The 15,165-nt window shown below is 40.3% G+C and overlaps 1 protein-coding gene across 7 annotated transcripts in view; it reads left to right on the top strand.

The window, feature by feature from the left end:
* The window catches only part of Specc1 (sperm antigen with calponin homology and coiled-coil domains 1), a 262,889-nt gene that overhangs the window by 173,360 nt on the left and 74,364 nt on the right, over positions 1-15,165 (top strand). For all 7 annotated transcript variants that reach the window (XM_040748824.1, XM_040748825.1, XM_040748826.1 and 4 more), the window contains 3 exons: positions 5,163-5,308; positions 6,514-6,614; positions 14,330-14,411. In XM_040748824.1, the coding sequence (XP_040604758.1) occupies positions 5,163-5,308; positions 6,514-6,614; positions 14,330-14,411 (329 nt within the window). The remainder of the gene's footprint in view (positions 1-5,162; positions 5,309-6,513; positions 6,615-14,329; positions 14,412-15,165) is intronic.

Raw genomic sequence — 15,165 nt, forward strand, 5'->3', positions numbered from 1 at the left:
GACTCTTGCTTAAATAATTATGAATATGTCAGGGCCTGACCTTTCCCTGAGTATTTTTAGATTATGCCTGAACATAGCACTTTGCCTATTGATGTTTCAAATCATCAACTCTGTCATAAACTATAGAGAAAACTCTCAAAATTCAGTGTGCAATGGGAGAAAGTGCCCAGTATGAGTGTGGTGGTGTACACCTTTAATCCTAGCACTCAGGAGGCAGAGGCAGGAGGATCTCTATGATTTCAAGGCCAGCCTGGTCTACATAGTGAGACCCTGTCTGAAAAAAAAATGAATAATAGGTTGGGCAGTGTTGGTGCCTGCCTTTAATTCCAGCACTTGGGAGGCAGGTGGATCTTTGTGAGTTCCAAGACAGCCAGGCTGTTACACAGAGAAACCCTGCCTCAAACAAACAAACAAACAAACAAAAAACAAACCACAGATAGATAGATAGATACCTTACTGTATAGTTTCTTCTCTGGAGAAACCTGAATGTAGAAGCCATGTTTCTGGGTCTGTTTTTGCTTAGTCATGGACCATGTTAGATATGGTGCATGGCTTTTCCTGACCTGTGTCCAGTATCATCCTTCCATGGCCTCCTCAGACAGTGATCATATCCCTGATGCTCTGTAAGGATACGCTTTGTGTCCTTGGTTTCATGCTCCTCCCCAGCCCTGGCCCTGTAGGGTAGAGGATACTAGCAAGGTAGACCCCTATCATTATTCTCTTTATAAGGGAATTAGGGGAAAGCCCTTGGTACCTCTAGCCCCAATACATATATGCACACTTATTCTCTATGTAGCAGGGAGTCTTTAAAGTTTGTTTGTTTGAGACAGGGTCTCCCTATATAGCCCTATCTGACCTAGAACTCACTGTGTAGACCAGGCTGGCTTCAAACTCATAGAGATCTGCCTGCCTCTGACTCTGATTCCCTAGTGCTGGGATTAAAGGTGTATACACCTTTATTCAAAGTTTAAGCCATGGAGATGGTACTCTTCCTTAGTTTCCAATGCTGATGCTTAAAACTGCTTTGATCCTTCTTAATGGGATTTGGAAAGTATGATGAGTGTAAGTTGATATTTTTCTCTTGTTCTGTATGCTAGTACTGAAATTAGAAAGTGAATTTCAGAAGACACTGTTTGATGCCTGAGATCAAATACTTCATAACTCTTATAAAAAGAGCAATAAAACATTAATTTTGAGAAAATGACATCCAAGATAAGGGCAAAGAATATTCAAAGACACCAAGCCAGGACATAAAAAGAAACAAAACTTGAGTGGCTAAGCTGAAATTTGAAAGCCTAGATGGGCAGAGGGGAGTGATAGAAGCTCACAATGGCTCTCTGAGAAGCCTGGAGCCAGACTTTATTGTATCGTCCCAGTGTGGCAGGTGGAAGCATGTGTTTGGTGGGACCACTCCTCTTTAAAAACAGTTTACCATTGTGAAAGCATATCAGCATTGTGATGTGACAGTTGCCAAGTAAAGTTAACATTTAAATACTTGAAAAATCATAATATACAAGCACTCGCCTGTACTTGGACCAAAATAGGCAATAGCACCAAGTGGTACAGAAAATCAACATCATTTGAAAGCTCTATCCCACAGGTAAGCAGTGAGTTAGAGAGGCTAAGGGGAGATTTGTAGGGAAAGTTGTCACAGATGAATATGAACATATGGTAGATTATGACACAAGACACATGAGGTAGACCTGCAACCAACCAGTGGGCATCTGCAGTGGTTGATGGGAAATACTGCCTTTTGACAAACACATAACCCTTTTACATTCGTGCAACAGAGTATCTGGCCTCCGTTTTTCTGTCCTTAGAATATAGGCTGCCAGCTCCTACGTACAGAGTAATGAACTAAAAGAGAAATGAATATCAGTAGCCTTTTTTGTTAGGTATATTTAAAATCAAATGTGTGTACCCCTCCCAGAACATTCACATACTACAGAGAATGTGACAAAAGCATACTCTCCCACAAGCTTAGTTGGTATACCAGATTCATCACTTAGGTACCATGTAGCCTTTGTCAAGGTTTCCCTTAAAATTAAATAATGTAAGGGATTTCGGTAGCAAATTAAACTTTCAGATACTCCTTCCTCAGTCTCTCCAGGGCTGGGATTTAGATAATGGTTTTTGTGACACACATCACTTCCTGGCATATGCAGTAGGGATCTATCACGAAGTTACTGTTACAGCTTTGTATGTGGTAGCAGACATGTTTTGTTTCTGTCTTTTGGTGGGATTCCTAACCAGAAGCTAGCCATTTCTTGCAGGATGTGGCTAAGGAAAACGGCAAACTTCACACTGCTATAGTGAAAACTAATGTGTTTATATTTTAAAACCAAAAGAGTGTGCTGTTGAGTGACTTAGGTTTCAAGGAATGTTTGACTCCACATGTGAGACAACCTAAAGATTAGAGTTGGCCTTGAAAGGTTGGTGTAGCCAAGTGTATAATCTTGCACTTTTGCCCTTTGTTTACAGAATGTGCTACGATATTCCTGGCTATATGATCAAATATTTCTTAATATCCTTTATAGGATATAAAATTTATCTTCCTCTTGGGAACACAGTAAGTGTAATCATTCATTTATTGCTCAGACCATAACAACTCTTAGGCAATCTAGTACATGGAATTTCAGACTTGTCCACAATTAAAGTATGGGTCGAGTATTCTCTATTTGAGTGTTTTAGGTTACAGGATTTTTTTCTCATTTTTTTCTTTTTATATTTACATATGTGACTTAGGCCTTTTCAAATTCAATGATGTTTCATATACACTTTATGTAGCCTGAAGGTGACCTTGTATTATACTTTTAATGTACCCACATCCTGACATGGGGTGAAGTATGGAATTTCCTAGTGGCGACATATTGGCATTCAGAAGACTACAGAATTTTTGTAGAGAATATTTATCAACATATATTTATATAGACACATATATGAATTTTTTGTCTTCATATATATATCACATGAATGCCTGGTGCCCATGGAAGTCAAAAGAGGGAATTTGGTCTACTGGAACTGGAGTTACAGACAGTTGTGAGCTGCTGTGTGGATGCTGGGAAGCAAACCTGGGTCTTCCAGATGAGCAGTAAGAGCTGAGCCATCTCTCCAGTCCCTAATTTCAGATGTTTGATCATTTCAAGTTTTCAGATAATGTTCAGACTTATATGTACTGTTAAAGCCAAGCCAGCTGATTGATCAGTGAGTATCATCTTTGGATATGTGAAAACAAGCACTCTTTATATTAATTTGTATTGCTATGTCCTTATGAGGCCTAAATGAATCTTTCCACTTATTGTTTGGTGTTTCAAATCACTGGGAAACTTAGACACCTAAAAAGAATAACTTGAAGTATGTAGGATCCTGAATTTTATTCCTATTAAATTAACAAGGAATGACACTTAAATAAAATTTTTAAATGACCTACCTTGGTTGTTCTTTGGCAATAAGCCAGTTAAGTGGAATGGACAGTGGCCTACAGTTTGATACATTTGCGAGTTGCTGATGTGGGAATAAGACTTTTTTCCCCATCCAGACCTGATCTCTTAACCTGGTTTCATGTTCTTTCTGCATATCCACCTGCTAATTTCCCTTTGTTCTTTAATTCTTTTATTTATTTTCTTTTTTGGAGGGGTGGAGTATTCCCATTTTGCCCAGCTTGGCCTAAAATTCCTGGACTCAAGTGATCTTCCCTTGGCCTCCTAAGTATCTGAGGCCACAGGTCACACAATCACACTGGCCCACCATCTGATTTTATACCATGTAACACAATGTCGGAAACAAAACAATCACCTCTTTGCACCAAATCACCAGAAATTACTTTTTTAAAGAATAAAAATCAGCCCCTTACCATTTCTGAAATGCCTGGTAGTTTCTCCCAAGGAAGTTTTCAGTTTACTGATTTATTTTCCACTCAAAAAGAAGGGCGGTGCAGTGAAGAGTATAGGGCAGAGCAGTTTGCGTGCTTTAGTTATGTCTCACTTAAATTTAGCCTATTTGTATTGATCATAGAGTAATAGTAGAAAGCAAAGAGAATTAAGGACAAGTAAATTCAACCATAGGAGCTTATGCATAGCTAGATTAGCTTCAAAAAATGGGGAAATGCTTTAAACCTTCACTGACCTTATTAAAATATATTTCCAGAAATATTCTGTTTGAGCCTTTCTCATGAATTAGTCATCTTGCATAACAGCTGTGGCAATATGATATAATAAAAAGTGCAGTGATTTAGCAACAGGGAGGTTGGGAATTCTCATCTTGGCTCATTCACAAGGAGATTAAATGACATCCTAAAAATCCTCTAGATAAGAAAGCCACACATGAGAGCTGAATCATATGATCTGTCTTTAATAGTCTCCCCTGTGAGTGTCTGCTGGTATGTAGAAACCACACAACATATAGAAAATTTGCATGAGAGTGGAAGCTTCACACAGAATTTCCATTCTTACTCTCGGAGGGCAAATACCACATGAAGAAGGACTCTGGTGTATGTAATGGATTGCCCTTTAGTGTTAAGTAACTTGGAGAATTACTGAGAAAACTGAATCAGCTAGATTGTAGCCTGAGCTTCCAGGAACATCTTTCTGAAGTTACAACACAAAGACTACTGGAAGACCTGTTGCCTTCACCATGATGGGAACCCTAAACCAGGAGGTTGCCTGTCTATTTAGAAAGCTGCAGCTGTAGTTCCTAACCCCAGGAGCACCTTGTCTCTGTTACAGTCAGTGTCAACATAGTAAATGCCTCATGTCCTGGCTCTGACCCAAGTCTCCAATAGGGAATCTAAGTCTAAGAAAGAGTCTTGGGATTCACCTATCCAACCTCTGAGTGTGCCACCTGGGGTTTGGAGCATGTGCCAACAGGCCAGTCCATTGTGTATACTGCTGACAGTTAATTGTGATAAATAACACTTGTATGTTTCTTCACATTTGCAGAGATATTCATGTGTTTTTCACTTAGAGATATCATTCTATTTATAAATATATTGTTTCTGACTGTTTCCTAAGACACTATAAAAAATAACTTAAAATTCAGAAAACTGATTTCAAACTTGGGATTTCCCTTCCAATTTTGTCCTTGTTGGTTTTGTTTCCATCTTTGTCTTTTCCCCCTGAGGACACCCTCCACCTTTTCAATTTGATGTGCTCTTTGCCACGCAGGCCTGTGAATGAAGAGTCAGAGCCCTCAGAGGTCGATGCTGCTGGCCGGTGGCATGGAGTCTATGTCAACAGAGCATCTCCAGCCCCTTCAGACTCTGCAACCACTGTAAAGTCACTGATCAAGTCATTTGACGTAGGACACTCAGGTATTTTACGAAACTACATTCAAATCCTAGTCCACATAGCAAGCTTGTCTCTGCTACTCTGGCCCCAAGTTGATAGAACCAAGAGTTCACTCCAGCTCATGCCACTCTGCAGGGAGCCTTGCTGAGACTGTGAGGTCATGGGTAATGCTGAGGCAGCCTCATCCTTACTTCCACTTCCTGTCGTACCTTTTTATTCCTTTCCTGCTCACGGAATCATCACTTTCAGGGCCACCTTCCTGTGTTCAGAGAACTAGCAAGGATGGCCAGCAGCTTTATCTCCCAGGAAATGAACATCACCTGTGTGCATTTGACCCTGTTGTTAGGAGTCTCAATTCTCCTCATTTGCAATATGCTGTTAGATGCCTTTCTGCTTGGTCTTACATGTGAGCTGTCTGTTGCATCTGATCTCAGGTTGGTTGGCAGCCTTTCCTGGAATAGTCTGACTGACTCCCATTTTCTCTTTGGTTGTGTACCTTACACACAGGAGGCAATTACATATTCATAATTTAAGCATATGCACAAATATGGTATGTTAAAGAAAAATTGTGCTTCTGTTCATAATAGACATAACTTCCTCCTTTTGACTGTCACAAATGTGCTTTGTATTGGAAAACTGGAACAGTGGCTAATTCTAAGATGATCTGGTTGTCTCTGCTAAAATAGCTTCCAAATTGCTTAGATTAAGATTAGACAACATGTTGAGAGGCAGGAAAACCCAGTGAGTCAGTCTGTAGATAGAGCATGAGTCATCAGTAATGATTTGTGCATTAATGTTCCTGTTGCTTCTCCCCAAGAGAAAGCTTATCACATATCCCTTTTCCTCTTCCTCCATTTATGGACGTCTGAGACAAGTTCTCACTCAGCTCACTCTTCCCCTTTCGTGTCCCCAATCTAGCTCTAATGCAGAGGACAAAAGGATAAGAGAATAAACATTATACCTAACATTGTGGGAGTTCTGTTGTTTTGTCTTGAGACAAGGTCTTTCTATGTAGCCCTGATTGTCCTGGAGCTCACTGTGTAGATCAGGCTGACCTATGCCTCTCTCCCAAGTCCTGAGACCTGAGTGCTGGGACCAACTTGTACACCACCACACACAGCTCATCATGAGATTTTTAAGTCACCAAAACCAGGGTAACAGATCAAAAGCTACTATTTGCTGTGTTGAACTGAATTTAAGCATTTGTGTTCTAATCTCTTCTTGACAGGTGCTTCTGGACAGAGTATTTCTGTCCACAAGACTCCCAGAAGCCCTCTGAGTGGGATCCCAGTGAGGACTGCTCCAGCAGCTGCTGTCTCTCCAATGCAGGTATAGAAGAACTCCAGAGGCAGCTCTTTGTGTAAACACCTAGGGATGTTCTTTCCACATATGCATGCGTGCCTGCCTATGGAGCAAGAGAATTTACAGATTAGAGCATACATCCCTCCAGTACTCATTTCACTGTAGCACTAGAGTGTAATCTCTGTGACAACAGAGATACTTGGTATTTTGCTCACTACTAGGTCTCTTGGCTAGCACAGTAGGTGACAGTCATCACATCACAGGAGAGCCCAGTAAATTTCTGTTTACCAAGTGACTGTATCAAAGGAGCTTCAAATGTTACTCTTTATTGAAATAACCATTCTTAGCCAGATGGTGGTGGCACATGCCTTTTATCCCAGCCTCAGGAGGCAGAGACAGGCAGATCTCTGTGAGTTCAAGGCCAGCCTGGTCTACAGAGTGAGTTCTAGGACAGACTCCAAAAAGCTACAGAGAAATCCTGTCTTGAAAAACAAAAACAAACAAAAAGAAATTGATGTCTTGAGGCACTATTTCTGTATGAGAGCATATCAGGATTCATTTCAAAATGTTGGAAATTGCTCTAGTTAGCAGAAAGGAATTTAGTTCAGAGGCTTTGATACTTCAAGACTGGAAGAGATAATAAAGCCTTGTTGAGCTCGTGGGAAAGGCTTTCTGACATCCCAAGTTGCCCCTTAAATGTGCTTCTGTTTTTGCTCGATTCAGAGAATCCTTCACTAACTGTTTACTTATGCCCATGGCCTCTGTCAAGACCCAAGATCAGCTTCGGGACTGTATACTACTACATGTGCATCAAGGACAGCAAAACCCATGCCTCATAATACCCACAGCTGTGGAATCCTCTGCAACCAGAAAGCAAATGCTTCCACAGCCAGCAGAAGCAGAGAAGGGTAGCTGCACCTTCCAGAGTTTTGAGAATGGGCCTGTCTGACAGAAGCTGGGTGACATGCTGAACCAAGCTAAAGGAGTTTAGGAAGTATACTCTTTAGCTCTCCAGTCTCTTATAATAGTGAGCAATGAGGGAGCTGGTCCTTAGAACCCCAGAAGTCAATTCCTAGACATGGGAAGTGTACTACTAAAGAAGGGGAAATGCATTGGCTCTGTCCTCACACACTGAAACACTTGATAAATGTGTTCCCTCCATGTACACTTTGTTCACAGAGAAAGTGTTGTTTCCCAAGAATCTTGACATTCTGTACTCATTGAGGAGTTTTAATGAGGAGACACTTGGTTTCACTTTTGTGGGCTGTGTACTTCTTCATTCTTGACTATGTAATGTTGCTTAACATCTTCCAGGTGTGTACTTACATCCATGCTGACCATTTTTCTATGTGGTTTTGGCTTTTTCCTGTTTATAAGACACTTTGATGCATTTCCTTTAACCTTTATGTTTATACGGAATGCTTCTATTAGGGGCCAGAGAGATGGCTCAGTAGTTACGCAGACATACTACTCTTACAAAGGACCCAGGTTTGATTTCCAGCACTTACATGGAGTCTCACAACTGTCTGTAACTCCAGCTCCAGGAGTCTAATGTATCTGACCTCTTCAGTAGGCACTTGTGCAAATACATAGCAAGCTGCCTGCCTTATTTTGTGTTTAGGGAGTGACTGTTTTGTCTTGTAACATCATAGTTTTCCTTTTACTGAAGAGGTGGTTTTTGCTTGTTTTTCCTAAAGTGTTTCTACTAAAGAGACACTGTTCTATGTTTTCTTTCATGGCTTTAAGGATTTTTGTATCATTTCAATATCTTTCTATTAGCTTATTAAAATATTCTTCCTTATTACCAAGAAGCCTTTATTTTGTTAAAGGGCTGTTCTTTTTGGCAGGGTCTCACTATGTAGTCCTGGCTGGCCTAGAGCCTCCTATGTAGACCAGGCTGGCCTTGAATTCACAGAGATCTGCTCACTCTGCCTCCCAGGTACTGAGATCAAAAGCATGCACCACCATGCCTGGCTTACTTGTTGAGTTTTTAAACCCACAGAAACATGAGTTTGTGTCTAAATGCTCTTCTCTTACCTTCACCAACTCCTGGAAACAAGTAAATCTTTCGAGAAGGGTAATCTTATATGGGAACCTTACCTCATAGTTATTCGTTTTTTGTTTTGTTTTTTGAGAGATGGTTTCTTTTTGTAGCCCTGACTGTCCTAGAACTCTGTTTGTAGACCAGGCTGGCTTTGAACTCAGAGATGCACCTGCTTCTGCCTCCCAAGTGCTGGGATTAAAGGCGTGTGCCACCCCCACCTGGTACAGCTATTTGTGCCCAATATCAGAGTCTTCTAGTCAGTTTATAGAATCCCTGGTACATAGAATAGATGGCACCGAAAGACTAAAACTCAAAACAAATGAGATGGACAGATACCTCAGAGGGTAAGATCATTGGCTGCTCTTTCAGAGGTCCTGAGTTCAATTCCCAGCAACTACATAGTGACTCACAGCCATCTATAATGAGATCTGATGTTCTCTACTGGTGTGCAAGCATACATAGAAACAGAACACTGTATATATAATAAATAAATATTTTTAAAAACTCACAACAAACAATAAACAACAGAAATAGGCGTACCAGATCCATATATTGGTGGTAGTAGACACAGATTTTTAAAAGATGAATTCAGCCAAGAAAATAAATACCAGCACAAACAACAACTATAGAAAAAGAATCCATTAAGAATTACATGATTTAGGCTGAGTGTGATGGCACATACCTTTAATCCTAGCACTCTAGAGGCTGAGTTAGGTACATCTCTGAGTTCATGGCCAGCTTGGTCTATAGATCTAGTTTCAGGACAATCATAACTACACAGAGAAACCTGCCAAAAATGAAATGAAATGAAATAAAATAAAATAACAACAACCTGCCCCCTATCAAATCACATGACTTAAATAAAGACTCAAATGTATAAATTAAGTTTTAAATTAAACATTTACTAGAGACATTTGAGAGACTGACTATAATTTAAACTGAAATGCAGATAATTAGAAGGGAAGAATGAGCCAGGTGGTGGTAGCACACACCTTTAATCCCAGCACTCAGGAGGCAGAGGCAGGCAGATCTCTGTGAGTTCAAGAACAGCCTGGTCTACAAAGCAAGTTCAGGACAACAAGAACTGCTACACAGAGAAGCCCTGTCTTGGAGAGAAAAAAAAGCTGTATAAGGGGTGGGTGTGGGGTGAAAATATCTGTGGAGGAGTTCCTAAAAGGGAAAGGGATGGGATTAGATCTGGCAGGAGAGAGATGTGAAGAGATAATGCCAAGAGTTTTGAGAGCCCAGTCATAGGCAAGAATAACAATGAACCCAAGCTAGAGGTGTACAGAAAGCCACATGTGGGTGCATCAGTTAAAACTGCTAAAGACACTCAGGGCCGGGCCTCTGGTCTCAGGGGAGCCCGGACAAGATCACAGCTTCTCCATAAAGTGACAGAAGCCAGAAGCCAGAGCAACTGAAGGAGAACAATTGCTTCCAGAGATTCCTTCTGACATCTGCTGGTATCCTCACACATGGCACACACACACAGACACATACAACTAATATAAGTAAATAAATAAATATTTTAAAATCTCATATAATGATAATAAAATATTATAAATTATTACTTTGTGCTGATAGCCTTCTGACATCTGCTGGTATCCTCACACATGGCACACACACACAGACACATACAACTATTATAAATAAATAAGTAAATAAACAAATAAATCTTTTAAAGTCTCATATAATGATAATAAAATATTATAAATTATTACTTTGTGCTGATAATTTTGAAAAATCTTAGTAAGTCATAAACATTTATGTTTATTTTAGTAGCCTGGAGTTTAAATTATTTCTGCAAAGGAAACACCAGACCCAGAATGCTTAATAATAAAATCTCAAACACTTAAGTAGGGGAATAACATCAATATTAATCATGGATTAAAGCAAAGACTACAAAAAATGGATGAACTTTTCAACTCCTGGGCCAGGGTGGTTGTATTATTTGTGGTAAGAACAGAAAAGACAGGACAATTAAAAGGTGAGTCTCTCATGAACCTCCATGTATAATTCTTGAACAAAATTTCTCAAATCTAATTGAACAGTGTATGAAAAACATGTCAAAGGGGGTTTACTTCAAGAATGCAAGGTTTTAAGTATTGAGAAGAATCAGGAACTCACGATAGTAACAAAGAAAGAAAATGTGTATTCTCATCATAGTGGGTAACTGCCAAGTGTATTTGAGAAATACCCTTGTGACACTGGCAATTGAACATGCTTGGTAGCTCTCTACCACTGAGCTATGCCCCCAGCCCTTGTTTTGTGTTTTGAGATAGGATTCTGCTAAGTTTCCCAGGCTCCAGGTAGGTCTTGAATTTTTAATCCCTCTGCCTCAACCTTCAAAGTAGCTGGGGTCACCATGGGTCTTGGTTACTCTTCTTGATTTAAACAGAGCTGGAGTATAGTTCTGTAATGAGTGCCTGCCTCATATAGACAAGGCCATGGGGTCAGTCTCCACCACTACAAATCAAAAAGAAAACTCCTAGGTTGTTGAGGTGGCTCAGTAGGTAAAAGCCTAATTCAGGCTTGATCACTAGAACCTAGAGTGAAAGGAGAGAACCAGGCTTGTGGTTCTTCACATGTGATATTGTCCTGTGATCACAACACTTTTTCAGTGTCTTAATTTGGGTTTCACTTGCTGTGATGAAATGTCATGACCCAAAGCAACTTGGGGAGAAAAGGGTTTATTTCATTTTGGAAACTCAGGGCAAGGCAGGAATCTTGCAGAGGCCATGGGGGAGTGCTGCTAACTGACTTACTCCCCATGACTTGCTCAGCCTTCTTCCTTATACCATCCAGGACCACCAGCCCAGGAGTGGTATCACTCCATGTAGGTTGGACTCTCCCACATCAATCACTAATCAAGAAAATGTCCTGCAGGCTTGCCCATGGGCAAATCTGGTAGGGGCATTTTCACAGCTGAGATATCCTCTTCCTAAGTGACTCTAGCTCATGTCAAATTGAGCCAGCACAGTCAATTATGTAAGCTATGTTTTCCTAATTATGACATAAGGTGCCAGTGTCTATTCATGTGTTCTCGTTCTCTCTCTCTCTCTCTCTCTCTCTCTCTCTCTCTCTCTCTCTCTCTCTCTCTCTCTCTCTCTCTCTCTCTCTCTCTCTCTCTCAAGTTTTTTATGAGTATATATTTGTACCATGGGCATGCCTAGTGTTCTCAGAGGTCAGAAAAGGTATCAGATCAGATCCCCTAGAACTGGAGTTACAGGTGGTGGTGAGTTGCCATATGGGTGCTAGCAGTTGAATCCAGCTCCTCTGGGAAGAACAGCCAGTGCTCTTAACCATTGAACAAAATCTCCAGCCTCTCTCTGGGAAATTCTTTAATCTGATATATTGCCAGTAATAATACTTAGTGGTAAATTTTGAATGCTTTTCCATAAGACGTCTTTTACTTTATATACTGACTTTAAAAATAAGATTTCAAAATGTCTTTTGGAAATTGTATTCTACAACAGTTTTGCTATGAGGATCACTGGGAACCATACATTTCCTGCTTACTATCAGTTTAGAGTGGGACCCCTAAAACATGCTCTGGAAAGTTTCAAGATGGTCTGTGCACTATGTGTATAGACAGACAGTGTTCATAACACGTGTCAAGGTCAGTACTGCTGTTCATTAAGAGTGGGTGGAATGAACTATGGAAACTATAGCGGCTAACCCATGAGATGCTCCCCATTATTCTGAATGGATTTTTAGCCATCTAATTCTCCCAGCAATCGCCATGGCACTATCAATGTCACATTGTTTTGTAGCTAAAATACAAAGAATCACATGGCCCAAAGGCATGTGGCAGCTGGTGGAATGCAGGGTCATATGGCCACTCATGCTCCATTTCCCATGTGAATCTGTCAGGGTGGTGGATACAGGCTGACAGAATCCAGCACAGCTCCAGGACTGTGTAGAATTAATTCCAAGATGTATTCAACAAACAAAGCCAAATGACACCCAATAAGTATAGTGGTGTGTTGACATTTGTGTTTTTATAGACAAATGTTTTTGTTTACAGTAGTAGTATAGTAGTAGTAGTAATAGTAGTGGTTTTGTGTGTGTGTGTGTGTGTGTGTGTGTGTGTGTGTGTGTGTGTGTGTATCAATCATGAAATCTGCACTTGTGTCTATGGGACAATACTAGGTATTTAACTCAAGTGTCAAATGTGTTAGGATAACCACACTATTGGTTTTTTCGGTGTTCAATGAAGTATTGCTAACTATAAACATGATGTTGGCTTGCAGATCACCAGAACTTTTTCTGGAAGTAGGATAGACTCTGCCATCCAGCAGTAGTTGCTGGGCAAACATTTAAGCAGTTTCCAACTCTTGGCTATTGTGAATAATGTTGCAATCAGTATGAGTATACAAATATCTCTTGAAGATCCTGATTTCAATTCTTCTGGTTAAAAACCTAGAAGTAGGGTCATATGATAGACCTATTTTGAAATTTTATTATATTTTTTGAGGGAGTGTCTTACTTTGTAGCTCTGACTGAACTCGAACTCACAACAAAGTCTAGGCTGGCTACACACCCATAAAGATTCACCTGCCTCTTTCTCCCAAGTGCTGGACTTAGAAGAGTGCACCACAACATCCAGCTTTAATTTGAATTTTTGAGGAACTTTCATTCTATTTTCTCTAGAACATTATATGCCAACCAATAGTGCGTAGCACTTCTTTCAAAATCAGACTCACTCCTCTCAAAACGCAGCTTCCCCCTGAGTTCATGTCATATTCTGAATCCTTTGCTATCATTTCAAATGTTCACACCACCTTCATCAGGTAGGGATTCTGTCTCAAGAAATTACTTTCTTTGCTCCTCCATAAGAAACAACTCACCACTCATTAATGTTTTTTCCTGAGATGGCGGCAGTTCAGTTGCCCCCTCAGGTTCCATATCATAACCAATACTTATTATTTTCTTTTGTTTTTAAATCATGATCTTAAGAGTTGGAGTAAACTGGTGTCTCCTGGCTTTGATTTGTGTTTTCCTGGTTGGTGATATGAATCATTTTTGTGTATACTCTTTGACCGTTGAAACCCAAAAATGTTCCTCCCTCCCCCCACCCGTGTGTGTGTGTGTGTGTGTGTGTGTGTGTGTGTGTGTGTGTGTTATGTGCATATGTGGTGGATGCATGTCTGTGCAGGTTTGCATATTTGTTTGTGTGTATTTGAAGGTCAGAGGTCAACATCAAGTATCTTACTCATAGCTTTACATCTTATTTTTTGACACAGCGTCATGGAGCTGACCAATTTGCTAGATTCGCTGGCCAGCAAATTCCCCTTTTTCTACACCCCTCCTCATCACTACAGGGTTCTCCTGTCTCTGCTTTCCAGTGCTGAGATCATGGGCATGCTGATCCACCTCACTCAAAACATTATTTTTACATATATCCTTGAGAATGTATGGAATATTCCAGAAAGGATATTCATAAAACAGATTAATAACAATTACCCCTGGGAAAAAGAAATAGGTGATAGAAGTGAACTGGGGATTATCTTTTCATTATATCTTCTCTTTAAGCCAGTTGGACTTACTATAATTTGAAAAAAAATGTTATTTTAAAGGCTCCCTGGGGCATGACCATGTGCTTAAGAATTGTGTCCAAGCACAGCGGTGTGCACGTGTGTACTGCTGTTGACATGTTGCAAGCTCATCATGCTGATGTGTCCTTTGCTTTTGACAGAGACATTCAACTTACAGCACTATGCGGCCAGCCAGCAAAGGGATGGCTCAGCGATTGGATCTGCCAGACCTGCCCCTCTCAGGTAAATGACTGATAACACAAGTACTTTTGTCCTATCTTAATGGTGTTCACTTTTTGTTGTATGAACTTGAACTTGGTGGCATTTATTTCTGCTGATTCTATCCCCTTGGCATGCACATTTTGCCCGTTCTATCCAAATGTTCAGCTCATGCTAGAAGAAATGCCCCCTTCTTGTTGCCCTCCTCAGTGTGTGTGGATGCAAAAGTGATGCCAACTTCACTGAATTTGATTTTGTTTTGTTTTGCTTTTGGTTTTTTGTTTTTCCACACAGGGTTTCTCTTGTGTATCCCTGGCTGTCCTGGAACTCACTCTGTAGACCAGCCTAACCTCAAACTCACAGATCCATCTGCCTTTGCCTCCCAAGTGCTGGGATTAAAGGCGTGAGCCACCACTACCTGACCTACCTTTCTTTCTTTCTTTCTTTCTTTCTTTCTTTCTTTCTTTCTTTCTTTCTTTCTTTCTTTCTTTCCTTCCTTCCTTCCTTCTTTCTCTTCTTCTTTTTAATAAACTTAATCTGAAGATAGTATCATCTATTCTTAAAAAAATTACTAACTCATACAAAAACCCTTGTCTGGTTTTGTTTGTTTACTGATTCCATAGTCCTTAAAATGCACCATTTTTTAGGCTTTTGAGTATTAGCCTCTCTCTCTTGTTTTTAACCCTTTGAGTATTAGCCTCTCCCTCTTGTTTTTAAACCCTTTGAGTATTAGCCTCTTCCTCTTGCTTTTAGGCCTTGAGTATTAGCCTCTCCCCCT

Source organism: Mesocricetus auratus, unplaced genomic scaffold (genome assembly GCF_017639785.1).
Source record: "Mesocricetus auratus isolate SY011 unplaced genomic scaffold, BCM_Maur_2.0 Super-Scaffold_100007, whole genome shotgun sequence".
NCBI classification, from domain to species: domain Eukaryota; kingdom Metazoa; phylum Chordata; class Mammalia; order Rodentia; family Cricetidae; genus Mesocricetus; species Mesocricetus auratus.